This window comes from Megalops cyprinoides, chromosome 5 (genome assembly GCF_013368585.1).
Source record: "Megalops cyprinoides isolate fMegCyp1 chromosome 5, fMegCyp1.pri, whole genome shotgun sequence".
NCBI classification, from domain to species: domain Eukaryota; kingdom Metazoa; phylum Chordata; class Actinopteri; order Elopiformes; family Megalopidae; genus Megalops; species Megalops cyprinoides.
The window spans coordinates 26,876,221-26,891,234 of NC_050587.1; the positions used below are offsets into that span (position 1 = coordinate 26,876,221).

Sequence of the window (15,014 nt, forward strand, 5' to 3'; positions counted from 1 at the left end):
GTAAGCCCAGCCTATGTGCTGTACATTATCTTGTGTATCCTTAACTGCAAGCTTATCATTTAAGGGATGATTTTTATCTATCACACAGCCATATCTTTGACCAGTCTCAATGCCTTCAGACTGAAGACTTCAATCTTACGGTCCCTTTCACTAGAGAAGTTCTCTTGTCACCTAACACATAGCTGGCCAGCTGGCATGTTTGTGTTTGGTCCAAGAACATTGAAGCGTTACATTGTGTGTCTTATGGGACCTTACTACTTTTTACGTGCGATAGGGCAGGTAGGATGGAATCGTTAGGGTGGTAATTGACGAATGGACTCATCAGATGAATGCATTGGAGTGGATACTTGGCAGGGAGTACTCACAAAGCTGAAGGAGCTCATTTGTCATTCGGGTTTGACCGGTTGAATTTGCCATATTGATATTATGTTCCATTGCACTTGTACACAGCAGCGCATAGTAATCAGATGACAGTCCACCAGAGTTAAATGGATCTATCGCAATATCCGTTCCTTTCCGTCCAGTTTGGAAGTTGCATCAAGTCCATGACTCACATGGCCAGGTTTCCCTTGCTCTTGTTCACTCTGCTCCCTCTCTCCCTTTCTCTGTTCCTCCCTCCCTCATTCCTTCTATTCCTTCTCCTCCTCCTCTCCATTGTCCAGGGTCTGCGGTTGTGGAGGCACAATGATGGAAAGAGTCAGACTGGGAGCATGTGTAATTTGCTCCCATTCTTTTGATCTGGTATCCTGACAGCTGCCACCAATTACAGCATTTGCTGTTGATTAGAGGGGGAAGTGGGTGGCCAAAAAGTGGACAGATTAGCTGGTGTTTTTCCCCCGCTCACTGCAAGGGAAGTGGGGGGGGGGGGGGGGGGTGTCACTCTGCTAAGTGGGTGGAAAAGGCAGCCATCACTGTATTAAGATATCGAGCGGCTTCCTAAAGCATTTGTTCAACATTTGATATTTGTTTTCTTCCCATGGTTTTTTCACATCCAAGGGTTGTGATGTTGTTAAAAGTTGCTGGACATAAACACTGACCACAACATTTCGTGGGTTGTTCTGGAATGCATTTGACTCATCTTAATTTGGCATATTTGAACTAGAAGTTCTCCTTTTGATGTTCCTTAAGGATTGGAAATAGGTTTGTGTGGTGATTATAATTCCTGTGTTATTGCTATCTAATTCGACTGTGGTAAAACATGGAGTACCGTTCCCTTTGGTGATTTTTCAAATGTAACACTACAGCTTCAGAAACACATTGCATGTTTGTTAATGTTCCAGATATGCTATAAAGAAAAAACTGCATTAAACAAAATTGCCATTGATTGAATCGGTACCATTTCTGAATACGCCTTGGACCCTGAGCTTTTCAGCTGCCTGTGTGAAATATAGCATATTTGAGTCTTGAGATCTTCAGTAAGCTGTTATTTTTGAAACGAATCACTCTTTACTCAAGAACTGTACTTTGGCAAAGGCAACTGTGGCCTTTTTGCTGGAATTGCCCTGTTCAATATCACAAAAGTGAATGGCAAGTATGCAGACAATTCTTGACTGAAAAATTAATTTCTGGTCATATCTTTGTGCATTCCTAGGGTATTCCAAGAGCTTCACTCTCTCAGGGCTCTTTCAGTCCCTTCGGTGTCTGGGTTGTGTAGGAACTAGAGAGGTGATGGCAGGGATCTGTGGGAAAAGAGTTCGCTGCCCTCAGGCTGAGCCAGGAAGGCAGCGGTGTTGGACATTTCTCATGTGCGTTTTCCGTCAACCCCATGATAAAAGGAGCCCAGTTGTGTTTATTTGTGCGTGCGTGCGTGTGAGCGAGAGGAGCCGGCCTGCGTTTGTGTCACACATAAATGGAACCTGGTTCGTAATTCCAAGAGATCACCGGATGGTCTGATTAGGGATGTCTGACCGGTCATATGGCCTGGGGTCTCTGGATATCCCAGAATTCAGCTGTTCCTCAGCAGTGGATGGCAGGAAAGGAAATTAAGTCAGTCCACTCAACCAAAACCAGGCAGGTTACTCCCTTGTTCCTGTGTTCCTCAGATGCTGGTGAGATGAGTGTCCTGGTTTAAGACAATGGTAGATAATTAGTCTACCCACACTTTCTTGTATTTTTTTTTTCTACGGCCCTCAGCAGCACAGGTAGATTTTCACACTGTCAGTTTTTTAATCCTTAATATCCTAGGTAGGTAGATAAGGTAGTCTTACCTACTTCCTAGCTAAGAATCAACTTTTTTACAGATCGCATTCATGTCATTTTTACCCGGTCAGTTTGTTTTCTGTCAGTTGACTATTACATTTACTCTCTATGCTCTGTTCTTACATTAAATAACGAGCATCATTTAAAGTGAGTCCATAGAGATGTCAGGAAGGAGACATTATACTGGTGGCATTTTGACTGAAGTGTGAGTGGAGGTAAAGTATAGGAGGATAAAAATCATTTTACTGGATTTTCTGTATGGAAAAGAAGTACTGACACTGCCAGAGAGAATGTATCTCTCCTTGTATTGCCATGCACCTGCCCTGTTTCTGTGTTTTTCATTATGTGTAATGCGCATGACAGTGCAGCAGAAGATTTGGACATTATGTCAGTTTTCTCTTCCACCGGGACTCCAGGAAACAAAGAATGAGATGTTCCTGTCGACACAAAGACTTAATTTCCTCATGACAGCAATTCATCACGGGCTCCAGAGATGACATAATGCTCTGCTGGGGAAATGAATGAATGAGGGAGCCATCTCATTTGACATTGATCGCTGAAGCGTCGCCTTGTGTTGTGGGTCTGAACCTGGCTCAAGTGCCCCTGTATCAGTTTCAGGTCAGACTTTTTTGGGAGAGTCACTACATTATGTAACAGCGGTCAGTTAGATCCTATTTTGTATGCTGTGCCACTTCGGTCTGTGCAGATGTTCGTTTTTCATTCATAGAGGGCATTGTGAAAATAATCGGTGAGCTCTGAAGTGGATTTATGGAAGTTCTGATCTGGTCCTTGTCCCCTGCTGGATCTCTCTGCCAGGCGTCTGCAGTGCTGCAGTCCTAACATGACAGTCAGATTAACTCTGTCTGTCTCTTCAGGTTTGGCATCCATCCTGTTGCCGGGCGAATGCCAGGACAACTCAATGTACTCCTTGCAGAAGCGGGAGTGCCCTATGATATTGTTTTGGAGATGGAGGAGATCAACGAGGACTTCCCTGGTAGGAATTCCCATCATTTCCTTAATATTTTTCTTTTCGTTACTAGCTGATAGCCATGATCTAGATGTCAGTGTGTTAAGATCGTGCTTTGATAGGTGTTTGATCAGATGCAGTAAGATTTGTATTTAAGTGCTTAAACTTGTGTTCTTTGGTTATGGTCACAAATAATTTCTCAGAAGTACGAATGTTGTGTCCTGTCAATGCGACTTTCAGAGACTGACCTCGTCCTGGTTATCGGAGCAAACGACACGGTGAACTCTGCTGCCCAGGAAGACCCTAACTCCATCATCGCTGGCATGCCTGTCCTGGAGGTTTGGAAGTCCAAACAGGTGAGACACATGTGACATTGACAAGGTTTCCAAAGTACAGGAGGCCACTCCAAGCACCAGAGAACTTTTCACTACGTCTCACAACCTTGTAGTGGTAAAACCGCAGGGGACACCCCTTAACAGGCAATATGCCTCTGTCGTCCCTCGTCCCTGAGCTGCCCAAATGTTGCTGCAGCAGACCTCGATTTCACACTGCTTCAATGAGTGGTGACTCTCTCCTCTGGAATGGTGACATTTGGAATGTCCAAGTGGAAGTGTCCCAAGATTCACAGCTCATGAGCATTAAGTGTCTCCATCCTCTCAAAAGCCCCAAATGCAGTTTCCGTGGATGTTGCGCACGACAGCGGTGTGTGTGTGTTGAGTAATCTCAGTGATCTGGAACCCCCTCCCCTTCATTTATTCGGTTGACTGCTGCTTTTGCTGTAGGGTATGCATCCTATTTAAATGGGTATTTTCCTTTCCTTGACTTGACTAGACTACGAGACCACACTTGCACGCACAAATTATATTCTGTTATGCATGCAAAAATTCAAGAATGCAGAATATTATGTGAGCACATGAAAGGTTTCCTCAAAATACCTCATTTGAAATATGGTTAATATTCCACATGTGTTCCTTTTGAGCAGCAGGTGTGGAATATCCTGATAATATTCAGAAGAAAAGAATCTTTAGCCACAGTATGTGGTATAATAGTTTTGAGCACTGGACTCTGGACCTGAGGGTTCTCAATTCAGATGCTGTGGATTCAAATATCTATGTTAGCCTTAAGCAAGGCGTTTAACCTTAGTTGCTCCAATAAAAGTTCAGCTCTCTGAATCTGTTAGAGACTATAAGACACATTCCTTAGTCTTAGAGCCTTAGTTAAGCAAATAAATAGTTCATATCAATAAAGATGCAATCATGTACAGCTGATGTAATTCACTTAAACTTTTGTATTTGTTTATTTTGAATTCAGTTTTTCAGGTTGGTAGTATGCAAACAGCTTTACTAGCTTAGTTTGAAACTCAAGTGTTTTGAACTTTGCAAGTACCCATAGTCTACCCCTTTCTTCAGTATTGTGCCAGTGCGTCGTGTTTTTTGCATGGGGAGTTTAGGGTACAACAGTTTAGGATGAGCAAATCGTTCTCAGACCAGGTGGAGTGGGGTGCATTCAAATGCCACCAAAACCCTCCACCCTTCTGGGGGTGATCCAGGGTCTTCACCACATCCACCTGCGCTGATTGCTCCCAGACTCACTGTGTCTCTATCAGCACCCTCTATCCCAAACAAAACCATCCCAAATGAAACCATCTGCTCCACAAATTATTTATCTGGCAAAGGCATTGCAGGGCCTTCCCCTGGGACCTTAGCTCATGTTAGACCTGTCAAATAACAGCAGGCCTCATACATTACTGAAGCTGAGAAGGTGTATCTGGGGGAAGGGACAAGGGGTCTTAGCAGTCTGAAAACTCTGCTGCTCTGGTCACATGATCAACACTGATCATTCCCAGGGGCCTACCTCAGACAGGCAGTATAATAAAAACAGTATGCCCGCTAAATTGAGGTCAGAAGATGAGCACCGTATTGTACCAGATGTCTTTGAGCATGTTCAATAAAGGTAGAAATGTTGGTGGAAGAACTGCTTTTTTCATAATTTTATTCCTCTACAGAACGTGACAAATTTACTTATATACTCGCAGTCACAGTTGCCATAAAAGACTGGATATTTTCCAGGACCTATTTTGAGTTTAGCTATTGTGTAACAACACTAATGAATCTTTTATAGCCTTTTTGTTGGTAATACTTTTATAGCTATTTTATAGCTGATTTTGCAGCAACTGATAGTTCAACCTCCAGCATGGTATCTCCAGACAAAAACCTAAACTCTTTTCTAACTAGCTTATACTTACATATTCACACACAAGACCGCTGGAAATGAACATCACCAAACAACAGAGTTTGGTAATAATAGTAATAGAGTTTTTGGTTCCCCAGGTGGTTGTGATGAAGAGATCCCTAGGAGTTGGCTACGCAGCCGTGGACAACCCCATCTTCTACAAGCCCAACACGGCCATGCTCCTGGGAGATGCCAAGAAGACCTGCGATGCCCTGCAGGCCAAGGTGCGCGAGAGCACCGCGTAACCTGGAGCCGCTCACGGGAGCCCTCAGCGCAGGAAGACCTGTGGCCCTGTGCTCCACACAGAGGGCGTCTGCAGGGTAGGTCGAAGCAAGCAGCGGCCACAAAACTCTAGAAACGGTCTTCATGCTGTTACTCTCCTGGCAAGTTTTCTCTTCCATTTTTGATCATCTATTTGGTTATTGTTATTATTATCACCATTATTGTTTTTAGTTATTAGATACAATATTTAGGTTAAGAAACTTTTTGTTTTGTGTTGAGCGTTCCAACATTTGCATCACCTTTCCCCTTGTAAATCTTTAGCAAAAAAAAAAAAAAAGAGAAGAAAAAATGACAGCAGGGGTACATTTTATAGAGATCTCTGATATCGATTAATATAGCAGTTCCTTTTTTTCCACACTGAAGCAATTACAAGTATCTAAACAGTGTAGATTTGCAATCTTACAGGACTAAGAACTTGCAAGTTATATGGTGTTTTAATGCTCTGTAAAGCCATAGACAGTACTATAAAGCTGTTAAGAGATCATGTCAGCTTTTTTTCCTTTTCTTGAATATAGTATTTTGTGAAGTAGCCATGTATTACGTAGCCATTGTATTTGTGACAATGTTACACGTGGTTATATCCTTGTTATGGAGGAAAACTTGAACAATACATTAGATGCCCATTTTCATGAGGATGCCTATTTTATTTTTTTTTTCATGGTCTTGAAGGTGTAGTGGTCAGATGAAGTAAGTCTAAGTTCATTTAATAACAGAGAGAGCAGAAACAACCGAGGTTACCATATACAGCTTTTTGAAGTCACAGTATTTCCTACTGGATCAGACAACATCTTCGTTGTGAATAAATATTCCCAGCTTTCTAAACTATTTTCTGTACATTTGTGCAAAAGATATTAGTTCTAAGCACCCCCCACCACAGCCACCATTCCATGCTCCAGAAAAACTAAGTCTATACAGATTTAATCTTCCTCTGTATTTAAACTCATTTAAACAGTGACACAGGGACCTAATGCAATACATCACAACAGAGAAAATAGTCTATCAACATTACCATGACAACAGTCCTACCTCTCCTATGTTCTTAACCTGACCAATTTACTCTTCCATTACATTCGTACAAAATATTTGTGTCAGTTGTTATACATCTTCATAATTCATAAATATACTTAATTATAATTTATTCTTCTTTACACTGAGCTGCATGATCACAGACCCACAGTTTTGATCATTGTCTTGCTGGGGATATTGAATACCATTTCACGTTTAGAAACAGAGCAACAAATCATTTCTCGATTAGGGAGGGCTTGTTTATTTTACACTGGCTTTAAATTGATAGATAAATTGGTACATGTGGTGCTTGTATGTTCACTTGTAGATGCCTAAAAACAGTGTCCCCTTGAGAAAGAGAAAGAGAATGACTTGAGAAAAGGGAAGATTTTGAGAACTTTTGGAGATTTACCAGTGTCACTTTCCCCCCGTCTCTTCAAGAGTATTTTTATATAGAAAAAGTCCATATTGTGTAGGTACATTCATTCTGTAATATCTGGATTTGTAGCAAGAAAAAAAAAAACAAAATTGATAAAAAATGCCTTCTGACATTTCATTTTGCCATGGTGTGGAGACAAATAAAATACTGTGAATGTTTATCTCCAGTTTATCATGGAATGTTACCCTAAATAAACAACCCAACAACACTAATGGTGTGTGTATTCATCATTTTACTCCCTTTTTTTGTCCTGATGTTGGTTTTCCTACTTGTAAATTTCAGCTTTGTAACAAATGGAACATATTTCAAACACAGGGGTGGAAAATCCTCAATTTTTGGCACAACAGGAAACGCTCCACCCCAGGCCCAGATGACCTTTGTTACAACAGTAGAGCTGAGTGAATATTTCTGTGATATTTCATTTAATGACATGAAATGACATCTCTAAATACTGCATGACAATGGCTCTCTAGAGTTAGTGATTGAAAGCACACTAAGTCATGAAAATTTCCTCCTTCAAACAGTGATGGTAGGGAGTCTCCAGTATGGGTGAAACAAAGACCTGTTCCTCGACAGCACAAAATTCCTGAAGGACAGATTTAAAAAAAAAAAAAACAGGAGTGAGATCATGTAATTCTTAACTGATCTTTGCTGCAATGGAAAAGTAAAAGAGTGCAAGGCGAGCTCTGTATGAGAAAGACATCTGCATCTGCTAATGAGAAGACCCACCTAAAAGACCCTGCAGATTGCCTCCTGTTGTTGAAATTAGGAATGAATTTCCAGAGTGTGACATGTTGTCTGGAGTTGATCAGCATGTGATTATTCTTGTCCCCATTGTTCTTGTCCCTTCTTTAGAGACACACCCAACACTGGAGCCTTGCTCTTTAGACTCGTCTTGACTGTATCTTGAATGGTTTTAACAGCAGAGCTGGAGTTGTGCCCAGTTTGAATCTCTTATCCACATTTGGCATGAATTGTCCTAAACTATACTTTGACTTCTCAGCTCAGATGAGTAACAACCTAATATTAATCAGTGTGGGAGCAAACCACTCCCTAGCTATCAACGTTACACTGGCAAGCATGCAATTTACAAAGATGAAATGCAACCACAGTGCATTGTTATCTGTCTCACTATTGTAGGTATCTGTGGCTGCCTTAATACTAACTGCACTAAAGCAGATCAAGGCATACTACTCCCCACTTACAAATTGGATATTAATCAATTAAAGTGTGATACATTCTTACTGACATTCTACATCATGGTTCTCTGTAAACTGGAATTTTATTAGTACTATATGTCTGCTAATTGAAATTATGTTTTCAGCTTGTGTTACATTTTAGAAAGGAAATTTACACCTTTCAAGTCAAGTTTAGCCTATTGACCACTACTAAGATGGTCATTAAATGCTGTGCACTAGTGCACTATGCCAATGTGGTCAAATGCTCACCAGTCATATATTTTTCTAATGAATATTTTGGTCTGTTAAAAAATGTTGTTGGGCCTCATGAGTGAATCTAACCGTTATCTGTATTTGTATTTCAGAATGATCAATATGAAAACACTATAAAATCTTTTTAACTGTTTTGTGCCATTAGTTTGTAAGTGGTTGAAAATGGGAAATGCAGATATGCTGAACGGAATCTGATGGTTAAAGTATCTATAATGGCATCTGAGGAGAGCTACTGTACTTGCCCATGAAGACTTACCATGCCCATGCTAGTTAGCAATATGGTGATTATTGACTAGCTAGCAGCTACCACTCTGACCTAGATTAGGAGTGAATGTTCATGAAAGTGCCGAGTGAACTGGGCCAAGCAGAAAGGTGTATAGAGGTAGGTTTTTATTCTGATTGTAGTTTTTAGTATTTGTTCCAAAGATCCACCAGAGAGAACCAGTGGGGTGTTTTCAGATGGTGAAATGATAGCATGAGGCTCATACAGGCTGCGGTGATTGCTCATTCTTTACTTACGCTGGCTTCCAGGTGGTGGTGTGTTTCTCACCCGTGTGTGTCTGAGGTTTTCCAGGGTGGAGATTTCAGCTCACAGGTGATTAGAGTGAAAGGGATTGCATGAGTTTGCCATAGGGGCTGTTTCATCACTGCAACAAGCAGCACTCAGACACTATTGGAATGTCTGCAGACGTGTCTGGTGACATACGCATTGCAGAGAGTGGTCTGGGAAAACAAATTGGTGTTTGTCGTGGAGGTTATTTAATTGATATAAGGGTGGCGTGCATACCCTTCTTTGAAGTCATTCTAAAATCTTGAGGGGGCTTTGAGGATTTTCTGATATGACTGTGCAATCTGTGCTCTATCCTACTCAGGACTGGCTTCAGAAACCTGACTCAGATGGTCTGTGGTTGAAGAGAGTTTCAAATGCAATGTAAATGATGTATCTGAAGTGACAGCTTCTGACCTATTGCATTACATTGCATTACATTCATACCCATACTCTACACTGTGTACACTGCATCACTTTGAGAAATATTCACCAATAAAAAGGCTGACCAATGCACATTTCTCTTTTCCAGATGGTAGCACCTCTTAAACCTGATTTTAACACTAGCTAAAACAAACCAAACTGTTCACATTCACACAGAAATTATGAATGTAATGTGAAAAGTGTGTCTTTCAGTTGGATCAAACGGATTGAACATTCTGTACGCATTCTTTTTTTGCCTTTGATTTTCCTTTCAGTCTATCTGCATTAAAGAAGCCTTGCTTTCGAAGTCAAAGAAGCAAATCTGCTCCCCCCCTAAAATATTTTATTTCATTTCAAAATCCACTGCACTCAATGAGAACAGCTGATTTACTCTCATTATAGAAGCAGCATGTTTGAGTTTTCTGTTTGTGATTGGAATTGCCTTCCTCTTGCAAGAGGAGTGTGCAATGGTCACAGTCAGCACATACACAGTTTAACTCAACAGAGACATCCATCAGTTTGTGCGGTACATGCATGTGTGTGGTGTAAGAACCTGCACTTCATTTGCCATGTGATGCCCATAGTACAATAGGTCTGTAGCTCAAACTACTATTTCCCTGCTCTACCACTAGAGATTTTTCATCCAGCTTAGCCCCTCTAGATTCCCTCAGGCCTTGTGTTGTGAGGTGAGAGCTGATGATGAAATGACACCAAGTGTGAATCCAGATGTTAGGTCATATTTTGAAGTTAGGATGCAGTGGAAAGTGCCAGGGCAGGAGAAAAAAGGTTGATTGAGTGGCCAAATGTCAAGTTAAATTTATACTTTATATTTATGCTTTATCCAACTACATTTATCCTACTACTTTCCAGCCTTAAAAGGAGTTGTCCTAAGAGATATGCTGTTGGTCAATGCCTTCCATTATTCTGCCTGAAGCAAACTGCCAAATATAGTATACTGTAATACAGTTACTGTAATGCTGTACGATATTAGATCCTCATCTCTGTCGAGAATTTAATTTAAGAAACATTTCCACTGTTGGAACATGATGAAACTAAGACATACCTAGATACACAAAAACTATATATCATTATCGCAAGCTTAACTTTACACTTATTACAGAATACAACTACAAGAAGCTCACCTGAAACAAAAACATTTGGTTGCATCTTGCATGACTTAGTTTCCACTGGCTCCCCACTCCAATGTAACTTAAAAATTCTGCACCTTACCTGCAAGAGACTGAAAGGGCTTGCTCAAACATACCTAAGCAATGTTATTATCCCATTTAATCCTGCCAGACCTACATGGTCTCAGACAGGTGGTTACCTTGTTCTCCCCAGCATTTGAAATATTAAAACAGGTAGCACACCCTTGGCTGCAGGGCCCCTAAATTACAGAATAACATGCCTCGCCAAGTACAGGAATCAGAGACTTGTCTTAATATTTAATCCAGACTAAAACCTCATCTCTTTGGCCTTTTTCTTTATGATCATAATTAGACTTTGCACACCTGCCCCAAGACTGAATGTGTGAAGATGCAATATGATATGGATATATAGGAGGATAGCAGTGCTCACTTCCTCCAGGCTATACTCCTAAAGACCTATAGATATGCAGCGATCATAGATACCTGTCAAACTTCAAACAATTAACTAGTTTGTGCCTTATGACACCACGGACTTAGTGAGGTAATTTAGGCCTGTGGTTGACTAAAAACCATAAGCCCTAGCGGCCCTTCAGCACTTCAGTTGCTGAATCCCGCTCTCATATCTGGCCCCTTTGCAAGATTTGCCCACATTACCCATCTCCTATGTTTCCTCGGGGCAAAGACACCACAAATAGATGGGTCTGAGAGTTCCATCTCCCACTGCAGCTGCGCCATCGCTTTGTCCCAGACAGTTCAGCATGTGTGCTCGTCTTCCCATCTAAGCCAGCTAGTCTTGCAAGAGAACTGAAAAATACCAGATGAAATATGTGTGATTGGAGTGAGGCATACACAATTCCCTCACCGCAAATGTGGCCAAATTACTCTGTGGTACGTTTCAAAGAACACAGAGGATGTGGCTTTATCCTGTAGGACAGCATTTTCCAATTTTGTTCCTCTGAGGCTACTCTCCATGCTGGTTTTCCTTCCAACTAAGCCTTAATTCCCAGGGCTAATTGTAAAGTTAATGGGGCACTTATCAGTTGTCTCAACAGTGTTGTGGGAGGTATGTTTAAGTTTAAAAAAAACAAGATAAAATTGTCACTTTCTTGAGAAGTGAGAATCGGATGAGAATCAAATGCTTTTAAAATGTTCGTATTTTGGGGTTTTGTTGTTTCTGAATTCTAATGAAGATACAGGGGAGGTTCCAGTCAATATCCACACACTTTCCAGTACCGGGCTTTACTACTAGAAGTCCTTCATGCCGGTACCTTTTCGTGTGAGTCTCCCCCTCCCGATCTCTCCCATCTGCACTTCATTGTTCAATGATGCTCATAGTGGGTCCACATCTTCCTCCTAATGACCATGCATGATCCCTCCCTTAGACTTTCATCCAAAGACAACCATTATTATCTAATTATCCTTGCATCATGCCATGCCATCATACCAAACACACACAGAAAATGCAAAAGGTCATGCATTTGCTTTATATGACTTCATACTGTGTAAAACCTAAATATTAATATAAGCACGCTTTTGTGTTGTGTGTGTGCATGTTTATAGGATCAAAGCGCTCTACAGGAAAATACTGATTTGCTATGTTACCTCCTGCCTGTGAATGCATTTCTCTCTTATTTCTTTCTCTTTTGCTCTGAATGTCAACCTCAGTTGGAGGTGATATGCTATTCACTAGCTAATGTTATGTCAGGGGAGGATTTGGCTTTACTCCTCTGTAAAGTTGTTTAAAGGCAAGGCAGGGGGTCTGATCCCTAAATAACCCAGCTGGCTCTGTACAGCCCTTGATTCTTAAGAGTTCCATCAGCAGTTTATCAGCATAAAACCTTTCATTATTTTACCAATCTACTGGATACAGACACTGCAGATTCATCAGGGAAATCATGTGCATACTCCAAACTGCTTGTGAGTAATTTGTTGGTCACAGTATTTAATTTGAAAATGATTTGTTTAAAAATGTGTGTATTAGAGTCTCTCCTAAAAGCCTAGGCCTAAGCTGTTTTACAATTAAGACAGAGATGTATGGAGGCTTACTAGGATCCTGCTTTTACCAAGTAATTTCAGTTAAGCTTGAAAGTTTCGGAAACATAAACAAGCTGGAGTGTCCTTTTAAAATAGTTTTATTGGCCAGCTGGTTTTCTGTATCTCTCCCGTGAATGGAAACGTTGGACTGAAGCTGGAAGTGCTTAATGTACCAGATAGGGAACAGCTCTTGTGGGGTAGCAGGATGCATACAGCACTCTGTTTACATCAACCAGAGGGGGGCAAGTATTGTGGAGGAATAGTTAGGGACCTGGGCTTAGGAACAGACTGTTATATGTTAAGGTCCTCGGTGTGTCACCCTTGTATTTTACATTGCTTCAGACACATTATTCATTTACTGTAGCAGTGTGGATAAGCTCAGGTGGCTCTAGCCTCAGGACCAGAGGCTTTGAATTAAAATTCTGCTTTTCCTGCCACATTGCAATCTTCCCATTCATGACATGACATTCAACCTCAAACATACCGAAATGCGACATCAGTAATCTTCTCCCACAAACTATTGAGTGTTACTGATAACTTACCTATATAAAATTTACTGATAAATGAAAAATTCAGGGAACATGATGAATGTTCTCAAAGTGACTGTTAATGTTCTGTTAACACTGTTAGCAACCCATACCTGCATTTGAGCAATGACCCATACACTGTAAAATGTTATATTCCCATTATGTTTTTATTGTTTTATTTTTTCCGCTTCGTGGGGAAAAAAAGCCAAAACTGTTTTTTACACAATATTTTGTAGAACACAAAAGTATGTATTTTGGCAAAAACATCTTCATGAGCGGATAACTTTGAAGAGTAAGTTTTTTTGTTTAATAAGTGTATTCTATTATAACTAAGGCCCTCAGTTTTTCTTGACCACATGACCCATGAGGATTTATGCCTATATTTCAATCACAGTCCTCCAGTTTCACTATAGGCACTCAGTTATCAGTAGTTTTGCAATCTGCACAGCTACCTGACTACTGATAAAAGTAGGGGCTAATTGTGTTGTTGTTTAAAAAATAATAATATGGCCAAGGGGGATGAGGAAAGGAAAGGAGGCATGGAAGGAATGCCAAGAACATCCACAACAAAAACATTGTCTTTAAGTGAGAGAGTACAGCAGTATCCGCTGTCAATCATAATTTGACAGTGTTCCCACATGCAAATATTCACCGTGGTTTTAGTTAACTGTCAATTACCCCTCATTTAGGGAATTTTGCGAGCTTTGTCACAAATGTTTAAATCTCATCTGTCATTTTTAACGGACAAAAAAAACTCTGCAAGTGATTTATAGAGAAGGCTATCTGTGTTTCTCCGCTCCTTAAAAGGTTTCATGTTGTTCACAGAATCACACTCGTCAGTAGAGATGCCTCAAAGTTTCTGTCTGAAATCAGAGGCTACACAAACTGCAGTTAATGTCTCGAATTATTACAGTCCGGAACATGGGCCAACAGGTTACAAAAACCTTGCAGGAGTATGAAAGACAGTGAATTTATTAGCCTTGCGTAATTCTATGTCAAAGAGCCTGTGATGGATTTAATGCATTTGATAGATTCAATACATTCAACATTAAATAGAAAGGAACATTTTGTTACTTAGACTGTTATCAGATAGCAGAAATTATGCAATTTCTAAAGGGTTTCTTTTTAATATCCCTGAAATATTCAAGTATTGATGTCCAAGATTAATGTTGGGAGTTAGTTAGAATTTGCTAAAATAAATATGCAATCCATATGTTGTTGCTGAATTATTGTTTCATACATTTCAGAGCTGTATTATGGTGTGCGCTGTCGATTGCAGAACCCACTGCGAAATTTAATTAAATTTTTAATATGAATGTAATAAATAAATAAGTAGAAAAACTAAGGGCTATTTATGAGAGTATTCTACCATGAAACATGTATCCCTGCTTAGTTATTGGAAAGTTCATTCTGTCACACAGACAGATTGACTTGTATATGTGGTTAAAAGTTCGCAAGCTGTTACATGGAGGGTGGCATTTCTTTAATGGTACAGCTGTGCGATACATTTCAATGTCTCTCTCTCTCTGCCTCTCTGTATCTTGTACACATACACACACACACATACTTTTCAATTTATTTTTCTGTCTCCATCTTACAAATGCAAACACACACAGCAGGTGAATGTATAGGAATGTTTGGATTTTCCTGTAAGCTGCTACTTCAGTCAACAAACTGCTGGCAATAAGGCATGTTTCTGAAAGGAATGTGAAGTCTATAGCTTCTCTTGGGTCAAAATGTATGTTTGTGCAGATTTAGCC

General features: G+C 40.4%; 1 protein-coding gene across 1 annotated transcript in view; it reads left to right on the plus strand.

Annotated features, from left to right (window-relative positions):
• Window positions 1-7,322, plus strand: part of nnt (nicotinamide nucleotide transhydrogenase) — a 43,521-nt gene extending 36,199 nt beyond the window's left edge. Inside the window, exons 20-22 of the mRNA XM_036528914.1 lie at window positions 3,075-3,193; window positions 3,407-3,522; window positions 5,497-7,322. Coding sequence (XP_036384807.1) covers window positions 3,075-3,193; window positions 3,407-3,522; window positions 5,497-5,643 — 382 coding nt within the window. The 3' untranslated portion in view covers window positions 5,644-7,322. The remainder of the gene's footprint in view (window positions 1-3,074; window positions 3,194-3,406; window positions 3,523-5,496) is intronic.
• The last annotated feature ends 7,692 nt before the right edge of the window (window positions 7,323-15,014 follow it).